Source organism: Lissotriton vulgaris, unplaced genomic scaffold (genome assembly GCF_964263255.1).
Source record: "Lissotriton vulgaris unplaced genomic scaffold, aLisVul1.2 SCAFFOLD_2085, whole genome shotgun sequence".
Classification (NCBI taxonomy): domain Eukaryota; kingdom Metazoa; phylum Chordata; class Amphibia; order Caudata; family Salamandridae; genus Lissotriton; species Lissotriton vulgaris.
The window spans coordinates 268,522-284,990 of NW_028254639.1; the positions used below are offsets into that span (position 1 = coordinate 268,522).

The 16,469-nt window shown below is 51.8% G+C and overlaps 2 protein-coding genes across 3 annotated transcripts in view; one reads left to right on the top strand and one right to left on the bottom strand.

The window, feature by feature from the left end:
* Positions 1–13,486, bottom strand: part of LOC147659483 (uncharacterized) — a 254,835-nt gene extending 241,349 nt beyond the window's left edge. Inside the window, exons 1-2 of one of the 2 annotated variants that reach the window (XR_015307229.1) lie at positions 13,365–13,459; positions 7,103–7,160 (exon numbers count right to left, since the gene is read on the bottom strand). Coding sequence is in view for 1 of the 2 variants with exons in the window: in XM_086951720.1 (XP_086807846.1) it covers positions 7,103–7,160; positions 13,365–13,429 (123 nt within the window). In the remaining variant the exon portion in view is untranslated. Of the gene's footprint in view, positions 1–7,102; positions 7,161–13,364 lie in introns of both variants that reach the window. The other variant, XM_086951720.1, reaches the window with a different exon arrangement.
* A 324-nt stretch (positions 13,487–13,810) lies between these two features.
* LOC147659485 (uncharacterized) overlaps positions 13,811–16,469 on the top strand; it is a 56,934-nt gene continuing 54,275 nt past the window's right edge. The window contains exon 1 of the mRNA XM_086951718.1: positions 13,811–13,955. The gene's annotated coding sequence lies outside the window, so the exon portion shown is untranslated. The remainder of the gene's footprint in view (positions 13,956–16,469) is intronic.

A 16,469-nucleotide genomic window follows, 5' to 3' on the forward strand; every position in this document is an offset into this window, starting at 1 on the left:
CTCATCTCCAAACAGCCACCTTCTCACTGCCCACCAACCCAATCACCACACATGTCTGAGCAAAATATGAGTCTCCTCTAGCCTGGGTTTAAAAAAAAACCACAAAAAAACACCCTAATCCGCCCAGCCTTCGAGCTTTTCCTCAACACAGATCAACCCTACTTTATTGTGGAATGTTTCTCATTTATATTAATTGGAGCACTGTTGGAGTTCTACTGTTCACCAAACATGAGTAATCCAGGGAAGTGGTGGGGCTGGGTCCTCCTATCTTCCGGTCTCCTCGCGGCTAATGATGATGCTGAAATGTGTGTTGTGTTATCTTTTGTTACCAAATCTATACTAATATAATCTATACTAATATAATAAAGAGAGAGCCCAAACCTTTGAGGCGGGTAATCTCAGGAACCACAGCACCAATCACAACACCCAATACAGCGTTGGAAAGGGCAGTTGCAGCAGAATGACATAGGCTATGCAGACGCCCACCATACACATTTAGAAGGTAAAATGATATGATATGATGCAGATTTATAAAGCGCATGGTTACCTGGGGGCGTCCCAGCGCTGTTGAGCCAAGATTACTAAGGACAAAGGCTGAGTTAGGGACCCTGGGGAAAAAGGAAGGTCTTCAGGAGTTTCCGAAACCGCAAATGCGTTCAGCTCGAATCTTCAGCGGTAAAGAATTCCACAGAGTCGCTGCGTTGACGAAAAATCGCCGACCTCCTGTGCGCGCCCTCTTCACTCAGTGGATTATGGCCAGACACTCGTGGTCAGAGCGAAGGGGCCTGTTGGCTTTGTAAGGGGACACTAGGTTCTTCAGGATGGGAGGCCCCTTGCCTTGTAAAGATTTATGAGCAATGCACAGGGACTTAAACTTTATCTCTCACGAATAGGCAGCCAGTGAAGAATTCTGAGGGCCGGTTTCGCTGAGGACCTTGCCAGAGTACCTGTGAGCAGCCTGGCTGCGGAGTTCTGAATATATTGTAATTTGTTGATTGTCGCTTCCGGGGTGCCCAAATACAGGGCGTTACTGTAGTCCAACCTTGACAGGATCAACCCTTGAATTAGGAGTTTTTTTGAGAGGGCAGGAAGAAGGGGAAGAATCTTCTGAGCGGAACAGAGTAAGCCGAAACAGATGCCAGCAGTTTTCTTGTCTTGAAATCTAAAAGAGAGGTCCTGATCAATCCATACCCGTAAGCTTTTGATTTCATTTTTTGGAGGAGGGAGAGCTCCCATACAGGCAGGCCAGATGGCATCAGGTGGTGATGTCAGTTTGTGCCCGAGAAACATAAGCTCGGATTTAGATCCATTTAATTTGAGAGAGGACTTGCTCATCCAGGCATGTATTTCAGCCAAACAGGAATGAAGGTTTTCGAAACACTGGACCTGTTGAGTAAGTGAGACGACAAGTTGTGTGTCGTCTGCATAGCTAACTATTTTTATCCCGAATGGGGCTACCACCTCCTCCAGTGGGGACATGTACACGTTAAACAGCGTAGGGCTCAATGAGGAGCCCTGCGGCACACTACACTGGAGAGGGATCAAGTTGGACCGCCTTCCCAAACTTGGAAAGTCCGATTGTTAAGGAAGGATGTTAACCAAGCCAGGGCAGAGGCTGAAACTCCGATGTTAAATAGGCGCTGAATTAGGATACGGTGGTTAACCTATCAAAGGCTGCACTTAGATCCAGGAGGATCACTACCGCTGATCCTCCCGAATCCAAGATGCGCCTTGCCTCTTCGATGACTGATATAAGAGCAGTCTCTGTTCCCTGACCTGGTCAAAAGCCTGTCTACGAACTCTGTAATAACTCATTAGATTCCAGAAAAAAGGACAGTTGCAGTGACGGTAGCAGTAATATAGGCCTAACGTTGGCCAAATCCGAAGGGTCGAGCTGAGGCTTTTTTAGTAGGGCTTTTACAATTGCCCCCTTCCAGCTTGAAGGAACAATGCCTTGGCAAAGAGAGGCATTAATTAGGTCGGTGGCAAGGGAGGAGATGGTGGAAGTAACCTGTTTAAGGATGTACAAAGGTGTGGGATCACAGGGAGAGCCGCTTTTCATAGCTGCCAGGGTTTTTTGGAACTCTTCTCCAGAGACTGGGGCAAAGGCATCCAGCTGCGAGCTAGGCACGTGGAGCCTGCCACCGAAATCAACGATGCCCTCAGGTGGCGGCAGAGTTTTTAGGATGTTTTGAATCTTAGAATCGAAAAAGTCCGCAAGCTGATTGCATTTGGTCCCTGAGATGTCCGGGGTAAGGGGGGGGTCAGGAACCTTCAATAGCTCTTTAACAATCTGGAAAGTTTCTCTGGAGGAATTGGAGGACATTCTAATTCTCTTTTCAAAAAATGTGGTCTTGGTGTCTTTGAGAGAGCCTGTATAGGCTCTAATCGCAGCACGATAGGCCACTTTACTGTGGTCAGCCCAGTCCTTCCTCCAGATACGCTCAAGTTTCTTGCACCTCTTCCTTTGCAATCTAAGTTCAGTTATGCTCACAGATTGAGAAATGGAGGCCATAATATGCGTGTCGTCGGCGTAGGAAAGAACTTCTAGCCCAAAGGATCCTATAAGCCTGGCGAGTGGAGCGACATAGACGTTAAAAAGCGTCGGGCTCAGTGAGGAGCCCTGAGCGACCCCACACTTCACAGCCTTAGTGGGTGACATATACTCGCCTAGCTTAACCCTTTGCTTCCGTTGGTCGAGGAGGGATGTAAGGAGGCTGAGTGCAGAACCCTTGACTCCCAGCTCACTGAGTCGGCTAACTAGAAGGGTAGGGGACAGGGTGTCGAAAGCCGTCGTAAGGTCAAGTAGCACCAGTAAGGTGGTCTGACCGGTGTCGACCTTGGAACGGATGCTATCGACAACCACTGTAAGTGCCGACTCAGTGCTGTGAGTCATACGGAAACCGTGCTGTGAAGGGTCGAGGGAGTTGGTGCTGTCAAGGAAAGCACTCAGATGGAGGTTAAGATGGGCCTCCAGGAGTTTAGCAGGGGCAGGGAGAAGGGAAATGGGACGAAAGTTATTTAATATCCCAGGGTCCAGGGTAGGTTTTTTCAATAGAGGCTTGACAGTGGCCAGTTTCCAGTGGAGGGGATAAATCCCCTCTGAAATGGCCAGATTCATAACCTCCATCAAAGGGGGCAAAATAGTCTGTCTGCAATCTTTAAGGACCTTTAAGGGACATGGGTCTAACGGTGACCCGGACTTAAGCTTATCCAGCAGCGTGCTGAGGTGTGTTGAGGTGATGGGAGGGAACTGGGAAAGGGAATGGGAAGGGGCAGGAACTTGGGCTTCCGAAATAAAAGTCGGAGAGGCGGCAAGTAGGGAACTGGAATTAAGGATTTCCAGGTCTGTGTAGATGTCCGAGATCTTCTCATGGAAGAATGTGGAGATCTGGTCACACAGAGCCTGGGAGGCTGTTATGGGGTCAGGTGTCTGAATAAGGGAAAGGTTATCCACTATCTTAAACAGATCACTAGGAGATTTGAGCGAGGACGTAAGTTTGGAGTAGTGGGCCTGTTTTTCTATGAGTACAGCAGCTTTATAGCCTTTGAGAAGGGTTTTATGTTTATCCTTCTCTATGGGGTCCAGATGTGTCCTCCAGCGCCTTTCCTGCCTCCTACATCCTTGTCTGAGAGTCCTAAGGGATTCAGAATACCAGGGGGCTGAAGGCCGTTTCCTGGCAGAATAGTGTTGCCGGGCTGGGGCAAGCGAGTGGACAGCCTCCGTCAAGGTATTGAAGAGGTCAAGAGCCGCGGTGTGAACATCCCCGGTAGATCGGGGTTTGAGTGTGGCCAAATAAGGAGTGAGGGAGTAGTTGGTGATCTCCCCAAAGTTCCTTCTCAAAACCCACTTGGTGTGATCAGGCGGAAGGCCGGTAGGAGAAGAGAAGGAAAAATCAAAAGGGAACAACAAGGTGGTCCGACCACGACAGGGGGAAGGGGGTACCCGTTAGGAGGCGGGAATCGTTGCTGAATATTCCATCCAGGGTATGCCCAGCTGAATGGGTAGGCCCAGTCACTAGCAACGGCAGGCCGTAGGAAGATAAGGAGTCCAACAGATGGGCAGTGTCAGGGGAATTGTGATTTTCCAGATGGAAATTAAAATCCCTTAAGATGGTTGAACTGGGCCCATCAATATAGGGCTCTAAGATCTTAAGGAGTTCTAAACTGAATGCAGACCTAGGACCAGGGGGTCTGTAGACCAGTATTCTAGTAAAGGAGATCGTGGGGGAGGGATTGAGAGTAAAATGCATTGCCTGAAGGCGTTCGGACGGGGAGGACAGAGGGACAGTCTGGCATTTTATAGAGCTGTGGTACAATATCCCCAAGCCTCCTCCCACACGACCCACTCTATCCATCCTGGCCAGCGAGTACCCCTCGGGAATAGCATTGAACAGGTCCGGTTCGGACGAATCCGTGGCCCATGTTTCAGTGATGAAAGCCCATGTGGGCTTTCTCTGTGAGATCCCTAAAGGAGATGTTACTTTTGACCAATGAGCGGGAATTCAAAAGGAGACCTGCTTAGGCAGCGGTAGGCGACGGAGGTACCCTCGTGGAAGGAGGGTAACAATTAGCCGTATCCGGGGATTTATGCATGATAGCTGTATCATTATAACCGCATACAAGGGCGTTTACAAGAGTTTCAGGAGTGAAAGAGTGCTGACAGGGCAGCTTAGGGGGTTTAAGAGCTCGCGGGGCAGATGAAGAATATAAGGGTTCACCTGAGGCAGCATGCCTGGCCCCTGGCGCCTCCTTGTCGCTGATGGGCGCAGACGGGCTGGACTCCGGCGCGAATGCGGCGCGACCGCTGATCTCGTCCGCTGCGTGGAGTGATGACCAGTTGTTTCAATACTGGCGACTAGAGCGCCGAACCAAGAGTGCCCAACCAAATATGGCCGCTGCCGATTTGCGCCGCCCGGGAGCCTCAGCCCTTAAATCGGCCGAGAACCGCCCAGGGTGCGTGAGAAAGGGTGTAAAATAATTATCAGCGGAGCAGAGTGAAAATTCTGCGAAGTCCGTGACACAGCAAAGTGTGTTTTAAAAATGGGAAAAGCGCCACGATAAAATCCGTAAGCGCTGGGAATTTAGAAATTATGTGGCAGGCCAATTGTTGATTTCCTTACGGAAACCTTTCCACCCAGTCTCTTCTGCTACTTTGGCCAGATGGGTCAAATAGTTATTGAATGAAGCTGGTATTGACGTCTCCATATTTGGGGCTCCTTCTGTGAGAGAAGCTATGGCTTCTAAGGCCTTCATAACTGGTTCTCATTTGGAGGACATTTAAACTACGGCAGATTGGTCTTCTGATTCAAAATGTAAGACATTTTATCATACCACTTGTGGATGTAGCATCTAATGTAATTGCAAAACTTTAAACTAGCACAATCAGAAGCCTCAGTTTCCTGACATAGAATAAAAAAAATTCTAGCTAACATGTCAAAAATTTTCAATTCTATTAAGGCCCCGGGTGCAAGGATTATACCACCCTGGAAATGGATATGTTGGACTATTGAATTATGGGTGATGTGTTGAATGTCAACTGTATATATCTACAGGTTATTATGAAATGTTTTAGATTCCCTCCCAATGTTGATTATGGTGTGGTAGACATGAGATATTATGGTTTCAGGTTTTTTCAGGTACACAGAGCAAGACGACCTGGAGGGTCTTGAAGAACAAGAAACCTGGTTTTGGAAAAGATGAGAAGATTCGGTTGGTGGACCTGGTGAAGGAGACCAGTTGGAAGACCAAAAGTTATGGAGACTGACGTTCATGGTATTGGACTGTTTGGCAAAGAAAGAGTATGGACTTTGGTGAAATAACGTTATATACCCAGTAGGGTGCATGTTGATTGGTGGAGAGAAGGCAAGCTATGCCTGATGGGTTATATGGTTCAATGTTTTATTGGCTGATGTTTTCTTCAGTAAAGAAAGAGAAGTATAATTCTCGCCTCCTTGTCTTTGAAAGAATTGAACATTCTTGACACGTTGGCTAGAAAAAATTTATTGAAGCGGCACGCTATGCACTACAATCTACTCTACAACCTAATTACTAATAAAGTAACTTGCGAATATCTAAACAGGGTCCCATCGCTGCCTAATTAGACACAATAAACTGTATTGGTTTCGGTTTAACAATTCCGAGGAGACGCATGTTACATCCTGTTGCAGTGTACTGATTTTAGGATATCGTTGCTAATGCCCTGATGAAGTCTGTGGCTGACCGCCAAACAGACGAAACACGTGTTGGCAATCTTGTGACTTGGACAAATAGACACTATGAAGACTGAATACTAAAGATATGTTGAATCTGGAATAAACAAGAAGAAATCACGGAAACCTGTATTCTCATATGTGCTTCTACTTTATGTGTGTTTTGCTCAGGTTAACAATTATTAAAGTGTATTATATGTGGACTTGTTCTTCATTTTACAACGTAGGGCATTCGTTGTATGTTGACCTTGGGCACCTACGCTTTTTGTAACTTTAACTTGCGGATACTTGTACACTTTCCTGCGCATGCTTTCCCCTTCTGTCTTATCTTGCTATATCTCTGGATTGGTTTTGGATTATCTCGGATAGACCTCAGGTGTGGAAGAGTGAGGGAATCAACTCCTGATCATACAACTCTGAGCAGAATCAAAGCCCTCTCTGCTATGAAGGTTTCTAAAACATCCCTGGGAATCCTTATTAGTAAGGCCTGCTTATCTGCTCAACATTTCTTTAGTGACTGCACTGCCCTACCTCTGTCTCCTGGCCACACACACTGGTGTCCACAAACCTCGGCCCACCTCGCACCTGTTAAGTCATCTCGAACACCCAGGGAGAAACCACCAGAAGCAGCAGGCAGCATACGAGTGCTGTCTTTCAAACGCTATTTAAGGCCAGTTTGGGGAGGAGATAAGGAACCAGGACAATTTAAGTTGAACTGAATGAGTGGAGTTCAAGGAATGTGAGGACAAGGAGAACAAAACGTCACTCACTGAAAAACAGCAGGACTATGCTTTTAAAATTGGGAAAGATGGCAACACTGCCACCATGCTCCAAAATCGCACTCCTGATATAAATAAATATAGAAAAAGAACATTTATTTCATTACTTACATTATGGGAGTCCTGGTTAGGCATATTGTTGCTACTTTTCATCATAACATCTTTGGATCTAGAATTTAGAAACATAACTGTGTCAAGGAAGTAGAAGAATATAAAACAAATACAGATTTCATTCCTGTAACACTGAAAACAAGGTTTATGGCACAGTCCCCTCTGCTAGGAGGAAAAGAGGGGCCCCTTTAGACCAAAGGAGTAGGGCAATGTACATTAAATAAAAGACAACATCCTTTGGACAAGGCTATCAATCCAGACCTCAATCAATCCATATATTACATTCAAGTCTAATTCCTCACTATTCACACTCACTTGTCCAAGTGAAGGAAGATTAAGCCACATATAGTCAGCAGATTCAAAATGCAAAAGAGCTAGTAAAAATGGATTGATATGATCTGTTACAATGTTCATTAACAGCAATCCTTTACACAATACACTAACATACTAACACTTGGCCTTAAATGGCGACCGTGCGACGCAGGTGAGTGTGACCCACTTGTGGGACACCCCCGCGCCGCACGGCCACCAGCTGCTGCGTGTGCCCCTTGCCTGCCCTCTGCCTCACTGCTGCCTCGTTTGTGCCTCGTTTGCCGGCTGCCGCCGCTGCGAGTGCTTTTTCCGCTTATTCCCTGGTTTTGTCAAGCATTTGTGCTTGTATTGCCGATCTGTGTTTTACTCTGTTTTTGCCCGTTTTTGTCGCTAATTTTTGCCTGTTTGTATTGTAACGTGTGCGCTCTCCTTCCTTGTTGTCCGCCTACCGCGCCGCCCCCCGCCCTCCCTTCCCGCCACCGCCGCTTGTCCCCGCCCCTTTTTCTTCTGTAACCCTCCCCGCTCCCGCCTCCCAGCTGCCCCGCCCACCCGCGCACTTGGCCTTAAATGGCGACCGTGCGACGCAGGTGAGTGTGACCCACTTGTGGGACACCCCCGCGCCGCACGGCCACCAGCTGCTGCGTGTGCCCCTTGCCTGCCCTCTGCCTCACTGCTGCCTCGTTTGTGCCTCGTTTGCCGGCTGCCGCCGCTGCGAGTGCTTTTTCCGCTTTTTCCCTGGTTTTGTCAAGCATTTGTGCTTGTATTGCCGATCTGTGTTTTACTCTGTTTTTGCCCGTTTTTGTCGCTAATTTTTGCCTGTTTGTATTGTAACGTGTGCGCTCTCCTTCCTTGTTGTCCGCCTACCGCGCCGCCCCCCGCCCTCCCTTCCCGCCACCGCCGCTTGTCCCCGCCCCTTTTTCTTCTGTAACCCTCCCCGCTCCCGCCTCCCAGCTGCCCCGCCCACCCGCGCACTTGGCCTTAAATGGCGACCGTGCGACGCAGGTGAGTGTGACCCACTTGTGGGACACCCCCGCGCCGCACGGCCACCAGCTGCTGCGTGTGCCCCTTGCCTGCCCTCTGCCTCACTGCTGCCTCGTTTGTGCCTCGTTTGCCGGCTGCCGCCGCTGCGAGTGCTTTTTCCGCTTTTTCCCTGGTTTTGTCAAGCATTTGTGCTTGTATTGCCGATCTGTGTTTTACTCTGTTTTTGCCCGTTTTTGTCGCTAATTTTTGCCTGTTTGTATTGTAACGTGTGCGCTCTCCTTCCTTGTTGTCCGCCTACCGCGCCGCCCCCCGCCCTCCCTTCCCGCCACCGCCGCTTGTCCCCGCCCCTTTTTCTTCTGTAACCCTCCCCGCTCCCGCCTCCCAGCTGCCCCGCCCACCCGCGCACTTGGCCTTAAATGGCGACCGTGCGAACGCGCAGCGGTCACGCGCAGCGGGCGCGCCGATTGTGCGCCGAAGGCGCGCCAAAGGTAAGCCTGTCTGCGCCCGTCCGCGACCGGACCGCGCCCAGCGCCAGGACCCCTGGACCTCGAAGACCTCGACCTACCCGCCTGACGTACTCCGCCGCCACCCTCACCGCACTCAACACCGGCCGACTCCCAGAATGCCACCAAGCCACTCCAAGACGCACCCACGGACCTTTCAGCTGCCACGCCTGCAAGTTCTCCTGCATCCGGACCAGCCCCGCACCAGCACCCGCCAAGTCGAACGCCAGCAGTACCCACCTCAAGTGCATCCTGCTCAACACCCGCTCCGTCCACAGACACGCCATCGAACTCTGGAACCTCCTAGACGCCACAGCCCCTGACGTTGCCTTCCTCACGGAGACCTGGATGAACGCCTCTTCAGCTCCCGACATCGCCATCGCTATCCCAGAGGGCTACAAGATCGTCCGGAGGGACCGCAACGCCAACCAGATGGGAGGAGGCATCGCCATCATCCACAGGAACACCATCCGTGTCACGACCAGCACCGACAACACCCTGACCAGCGCCGAACACCTGCATTTCCAGATCCACACCAACCCGAACACCACCCTCAGAGGCACCCTGATCTACCGACCCCCTGGACCACGCACGCAATTCAGCGAGGACATCGCCGACTTCGTCAGCCCGCATGCCCTCCCCTCCGCTGACTACATCCTCCTGGGGGACCTGAACTTCCACCTGGAGAACAACAACGACCACAACACCAGCACCCTGCTCGACAACCTCGCCAACCTGGGACTCAAGCAACTGGTGTCCACCCCCACCCACCTCGCCGGACACACACTCGACGCCGTCTTCTCATCCAGCACAGACATCAACTTCAGCCACGCCACAGAGCTTCAATGGACGGACCACAGCTGCGTCCACTTCACCTTCAAGAGAACAACGACCCACCAACACCAGCAACACACCGCCCGCAGAAGCTGGAACAAGATCACAGCAGACCAGCTCGCCACCTCCCTGAGCCAACACCCTCCTGCCAGCTCAGCGAACCCCAGCCAGGCCGCCGATAACATCACGAAGTGGATCAGCAACTGCGCAGACGAACTCGCCCCGCTGAGGACCCCGCCCAGCAGACCCGGCAGCAAGAAGGCCCCATGGTTCACCGACGAACTCAAGAGCTCCAAGAAGAACTGCCGAGCCCTCGAGAAAGTCTGGAAAAGGAACCCGACACCGGACAACAGGACCTCCTACAAACTGGCCACCCGGAAACACCACCAGCTGATCCGCGCCGCCAAGAGAACAGCATTCAAGGACCGGTTGGACAACAACGCACACAACAGCAAGGAACTCTTCAACATCGTGAAAGAGCTTTCCAACCCCAGCGCAGGAAACAACGACATCACCCCATCGCAAGACCTCTGCAACTCCCTCGCCTCATACTTCCACAACAAGATCACGGACATACACAGCAGTTTCAACAACCAACCAACGCACACCACGACCGACCTGCCACCCCCCCCCACCACCACCCTCCACGCCTGGACCCCGATCAGCACAGAAGACACCATCCGCACGATGAACTCCATCCACTCCGGATCACCAACCGACCCCTGCCCTCACCACGTCTTCAACAAGGCCGACGCTGTCATCGCACCCCACCTGCGAGACATCATCAACACATCCTTCGACACCGCCATCTTCCCCGAAAGCTGGAAACACGCCGAACTCAGCGCTCTACTCAAGAAACCAACAGCAGACCCCACCGACCTCAAGAATTACCGCCCCATCTCGCTCCTCCCGTTTCCAGCCAAAGTCATCGAGAAGACCGTCAACAAGCAGATGGCCGCCTTCCTCGAGACGAACGGATCCCTCGACCCCTCACAGTCCGGCTTCCGAGCCAAACACAGCACCGAGACCGCCCTCATCGCCGCCACCGATGACATCCGAGCCCTGATGGACAATGGAGAAACAGCGGCCCTCATCCTCCTAGACCTCTCCGCGGCATTCGACACGGTCTGCCACCGCACCCTAACACGGCGCCTCAGCAACATCGGTATCCAGGACAAGGCGCTGGAATGGATCATCTCCTTCCTCGACGGAAGAACACAGCGAGTCCGCCTACCACCGTACAAGTCAGAGGCCTCTGAAGTCATCTGCGGCGTCCCCCAAGGATCATCACTGAGCCCCACCCTCTTCAACGTCTACATGAGCCCCCTCGCGGCCATCGTACGCAAACACCACCTCAGCATCATCTCCTACGCCGACGACACCCAGCTGATCCTCTCCCTGACCAACAACCCCGCCGCCGCCAGAGCCAACCTGCACGAAGGGATGAAAGAGGTAGCCGAGTGGATGACGACCAGCCGCCTGAAACTAAACTCGGACAAGACGGAGGTCCTCATCCTGGGCTCTTCACCCTCCGCCTGGGACGACTCCTGGTGGCCTCCCGCCCTGGGCACCGCACCCAAACCGACAGACCATGCACGAAACCTGGGCTTCATCCTGGACTCCTCCCTCTCCATGACCAGGCAAGTCAACAGCGTCTCCTCGGCGTGCTTCAACATCCTACGCATGCTACGGAAGATCTTCTGGTGGATCCCCTCAGAGACCAGGAAGACCGTCACCCAGGCCCTCGTCACCAGCCGACTGGACTACGGCAACGCCCTCTACGCCGGGACCACCGCCAAGCTCCAGAAGAGACTCCAGCGGATCCAAAACGCCTCAGCCAGACTCATCCTCGACATCCCACGATCCAGCCACATCTCCGGACATCTGAGAGACCTTCACTGGCTCCCCATCAACAAGAGAATAACCTTCCGCCTCCTCACCCACGCACACAAAGCCCTACACGACCAAGGCCCGAGCTACCTCAACAGCCGAGTCAACTTCTACGCGCCCAAACGCCACCTCCGATCAGCCAACCACGCCCTCGCCGCCGTCCCCCGCATCCGAAGAGCGACTACAGGAGGAAGGTCCTTCTCCTACCTGGCCGCCAAGACCTGGAACTCCCTCCCGTCCGACCTGCGCCTGACCCAAGACCACCTCTCCTTCAGGAAGAAGCTGAAGACCTGGCTGTTCGAGCAGTAGCGGCACCCCCCCTCCCCAGCGCCTTGAGACCCTACGGGTATGTAGCGCGCTTTATAAGTGTCACTGATTGATTGATTGATTGATTGAAAATAATAACATTGTCCAAATGATATTGGGGCATATGTATCAAGCCCTTTTCCTGGTCGCAAACGGGTTGATTTTGCAAATCGGCCCGTTTGCAAATGGGAAAAGGCCTTTTGGGATGTATCATCCCAAAAGGCCATTGCAAATTAGAGAATTGCAAAATTTGCGATTCTCTTTTTAGCCATTGCATTTAAGGAATCACAAATTGCGATTCCTTAAATGCAATGTATGAAGCACAGAAAAAGTGCTATTTGGCCTTAAGAAATCGCAAATTATCACCAACTGCAAGTTGGTGGTAATTTGCGATTTCTAAGAAAAAAGCACTTTTTAGCATTTTTTAAAGTGCCATGTGGCACACAGGGCATATATGTGTGCCAAATGTGCACACATGCACATTTCAGGGGTGCAACAGCATGTCCTTTTGACACCCTGGCACCGTTGAAATTGCATTCTCAATTTGCGATTCTCTAATTGCTAATTAATTGAGACCGTCTTCCCATTCATTCCTATGGGCCTAGGAATGAATGGGGAGGTAGTCCTTTATTGCGATTCCCAATTAGGGAATATTAAGGAATTGTAATTATTATTGTGATTCCTACATACATAGCATTATGCGATTCCTTAACCCCTTGCATGCTCGTGACGGAACCATTCCATCACGAGCCACGGTGGGGCTGTGCTGGTGACGGAATGGTTCTGTCACGACCCGGCCGCCGCGCCTGTGCGGCGCTGATTTGGCGCCTGCGTGGTGCTGATTTTGCGCCTGCGCAGCGCGTTCTATAGAGCGGGCGGGGCTGGGACAGAACCATTTTGTCACAAGCACAGCACCACTGAGGCTCGTGATGAAATGGTTCCGTCACGAGCATTGCGGCGCCGCGCTGCCCCCCCCCCCTTAGCCCCGCGGCAGAATTACTGCCGCAGCCAAGGGGTTCATAGAAATTCGCTAAAAATCACTATTAAGGAGTCGCACAAGGACTCGTTCATACATATGCTCCTAAATTTTTTATTTACTGTCAAGGCGCCCTCGCACCGGTGTGCGACAGCACCGCCAGGGGTGAGGCAGGCAGCCCCCTCAGAGGTGCCCCTGGGGGCCACAGTCCCATCAACGGCTCCGGCAGGTTAAGGCCCCAGAGCTCCCTGGAGAGACTCCCCTCGGTGCCTTTGAGGGGGTGGGGGTGGATGGTGAATGGTGGGTTCCTCCCGCCCCCCCCCTGTGACAGGTGAGGAGCAGGCCTCAGCAGGTGCCGCGGGGGGAGGGGCGCTCCTTCACCGGTGCCCACTGGGTATCCGGGACACCCGCCGCCGGCCCCTCGCGGCCTTGCCAGCGCAGGCCGCCCCCGGCTCCGTACCTGCGGGCCTCGGGCCGGACGCAGGTGTAGAGCCCGCAGGAGAGCCCTCGCAGGGACAGCGCCATCCGGGATCCGCAGCAGAGGTCTGTCAGCGACCGCGCATGCGCAGCGAGGATCCGGGGACACACGCGCCCCCGCCAAGGCGCATGCGCAGCGAGGAGACGCGCCCCGCGACAGCGCATGCGCAGCGAGGAGGGACGCGGCCGCACTGCGCCCTTTCGCTGTACAACGCATTAATTATGCATGCGCCTTGAAGAAATACTGCTCTCTGGCCCGGGTCATGGCCTCTGCCCTCCGCTAGAATCCAATCGGACCTCATCCTGTGCTCATGCGCAGTACGTTTGTAAAACTGGTGGCCTCTCTCTCCTGCCTCTAGTGAGTAGTGTTTTACGTGTGCGGGTGCGCACTACGTTCCATATTACATGGGGGCGCTCAGAGAATGTCTTGTTCTTGCGCATGCGCACTAGCTGTCTGAGGCGCCTTGATACTTTCCTGAGGCCTCCAGTGGATCCCCGGCGGTGACCCTCCTCCTGTCGGATCCCGGAGAGATCCAACGTCGCTGCCCGGAGACAGGTGTCCCAGGAGGGGGCGGTGAGTCCGGCGGGGGTATAGAGAGTGTCCTGGGCCTTGGAAGCCATGTCCCACTCCTGCATTCGAATCCAGACCCCCCACACACCTGCAGGGCCCTCATACACACATGCAGGGCCACACACATGCAGGGCCCTCATACACATGTGCAGGGCCCTCACACACACATGCAGGGCCACACACATGCAGGGCCCTCATACACATGTGCAGGGCCCTCATACACACATGCAGGGCCCTCACACACACATGCAGGGCCACACACATGCAGGGCCCTCATACACATGTGCAGGGCCCTCATACACACGTGCAGGGCCCTCATACACACATGCAGGGCCCTCATACACACAAGCAGGGCCCTCACACACACAAGCAGGGCCCTCACACACACAAGCAGGGCCCTCACACACACATGCAGGGCCCTCATACACACATGCAGGGCCCTCATACACACATGCAGGGCCCTCACACACACATGCAGGGCCCTCACACACACATGCAGGGCCCTCACACACACATGCAGGGCCCTCACACACACATGCAGGGCCCTCACACACACATGCAAGGCCCTCACACACACATGCAGGGCCCTCACACACACATGAAGTGAAGCTAAACAGGCGAGAGCGAGGATGTAAAGACTTTGAAATCGCTAGTGTGTGGAAGGAGAAAATGCGTGATTGCAGCTTGGTCTACGTGGAAAGGAATGGAGACTAAAGCACAATGGTAAACCGTGCTCGGGGTATTTTGGACTGCATTACAAGGCCGGGGCACTCCCAAGAGACGAGCGAACAACATCCGGTTCCCAGCTGCTGAACTGACGAGGCGGGGCAGGGGCGGAAAAGCAGTTATGTTATTTTTGACTCGTTTCCTGGATCTCACGAACAAAACAAGACCAGCTGAAGCAGTGCACGTTGTGCCTGCATGAAGAAAAACCAATTTAAAAAAAGAGTGCTCACAAACTTAAGAACACATTCCCGGAGACAACTGTAGTAAAAGGGCCAGTCGCCATGAGCGATTACATTTGAAGACAAGGCTGTGCTAAGGAGGTACTAACAAGCCTACTAAGGAATCAGAAGCCAGCATTTACGAAGGACAATGATACAAGCCAATAACAAATCTGGGCGGGGGTGTGGGCGGGGCTTCTCTCTCATACTCCACTACAACAAGTCTTGCAGAGCAGTGCATGCACGCGGACTCAGGCTCAACCTAAAAACTGTTGACTATGTGGAGTGTCTCTACGTGACAATACATAGGAGACATAGATGCAGTAAATCAATTTATAGCTTTAAGTATATTTTGGAAGTTCAACCAAACATCAGATTAACAGCTCTCAAAATATAGACAGGTACCTCGTGTATATAGATTTTTAAAGTTTGGTATACGTGTATCAATGCAACCAAGCAATACTTTTAAAATGTTTCCGTAAGGCTGCAAAACAGGAGAGGTACTTAACCCCTTCCGTGCTCATGACGAGCTGAGCTCGTCATGAGTTGTGCCGCTCGCATGCTCATGACGAGCTCAGCTCGTCATGTAACGTGGCTTTTTGAAAAAAGCCGCACAGCGCGAAAAAAGCCGCCGCACGCATGTGGTTAAGGGCAGCTGGGCGCCTAGGTAGTAGGACCTTACCGCATGTATTTTAAACCTCTAGACGGATAACAGAGCAGTAGTCACCTAGAAGATGTGAAGTAAAAGTAATGATAGGAATTGTCTTTTTCCCCAGTTGTCTTCATTATTTTGTTAATGACAAGATGATAACGTTACCATATTTGAGACCAAGTAATGTGGATCACCCTAGGTAGTGACCAGGAAGATGGCTGAGTAACAGCAACTTCTGTGGGCTCCGACGACCCAATTGAAATACTGTTGTTACCCTGCCTTCCTCAGCACCATCGATGCCCCTGCTGTTGGGTGAAAGAACAGTGCATGCCTTGCGATACCAGATGAGAGGTATTGAAATCCATGGTAGTCTGGGAGGTGCATGCAACCTCCTTTAATATGGTGGCCTATTGAGCAAGTGTCCCATCCATGGCTGACTGGCTGCGAGGAGCTGGTGTGGAGATTTGATCAGTCCGACTTGCCTCTATTTCCCACCCCCTTCCAGGGCGAGACTAGTGCCACCCGGTTTCAGACAGCACCAGTGAGAATGGCATGTTTCCAGTGGAGCCAGGAGATGAGCAGAGGGGTAGCCCGTTTCCAGGGGCAAGAGGCCAAGGCCGTGTGGCTGATTTTGTTTTTTTGGTGTGAGTTAGAGCCACTGTATAGGATAAAGTCTCGGTGGCCTATAGGACTTTTTATGTTTGTATGAAAGTTGTGTGAGTGTAGAATGTATGAAAAAGTTCAGTGAAATTGAGGGATTGTTTATAGGAATATAATGTGATGTGATTTGTTTGTCATTGTGTTTTTCAAAAAATTGTTTTTCCCTGATCTGATTTGTACATATCAATTTAAAATTGTTTTTTGATACAGTAATAAAGGCAATTGATAAGCCTAAAGTTGCACTGTTGGACAATCTTTGCA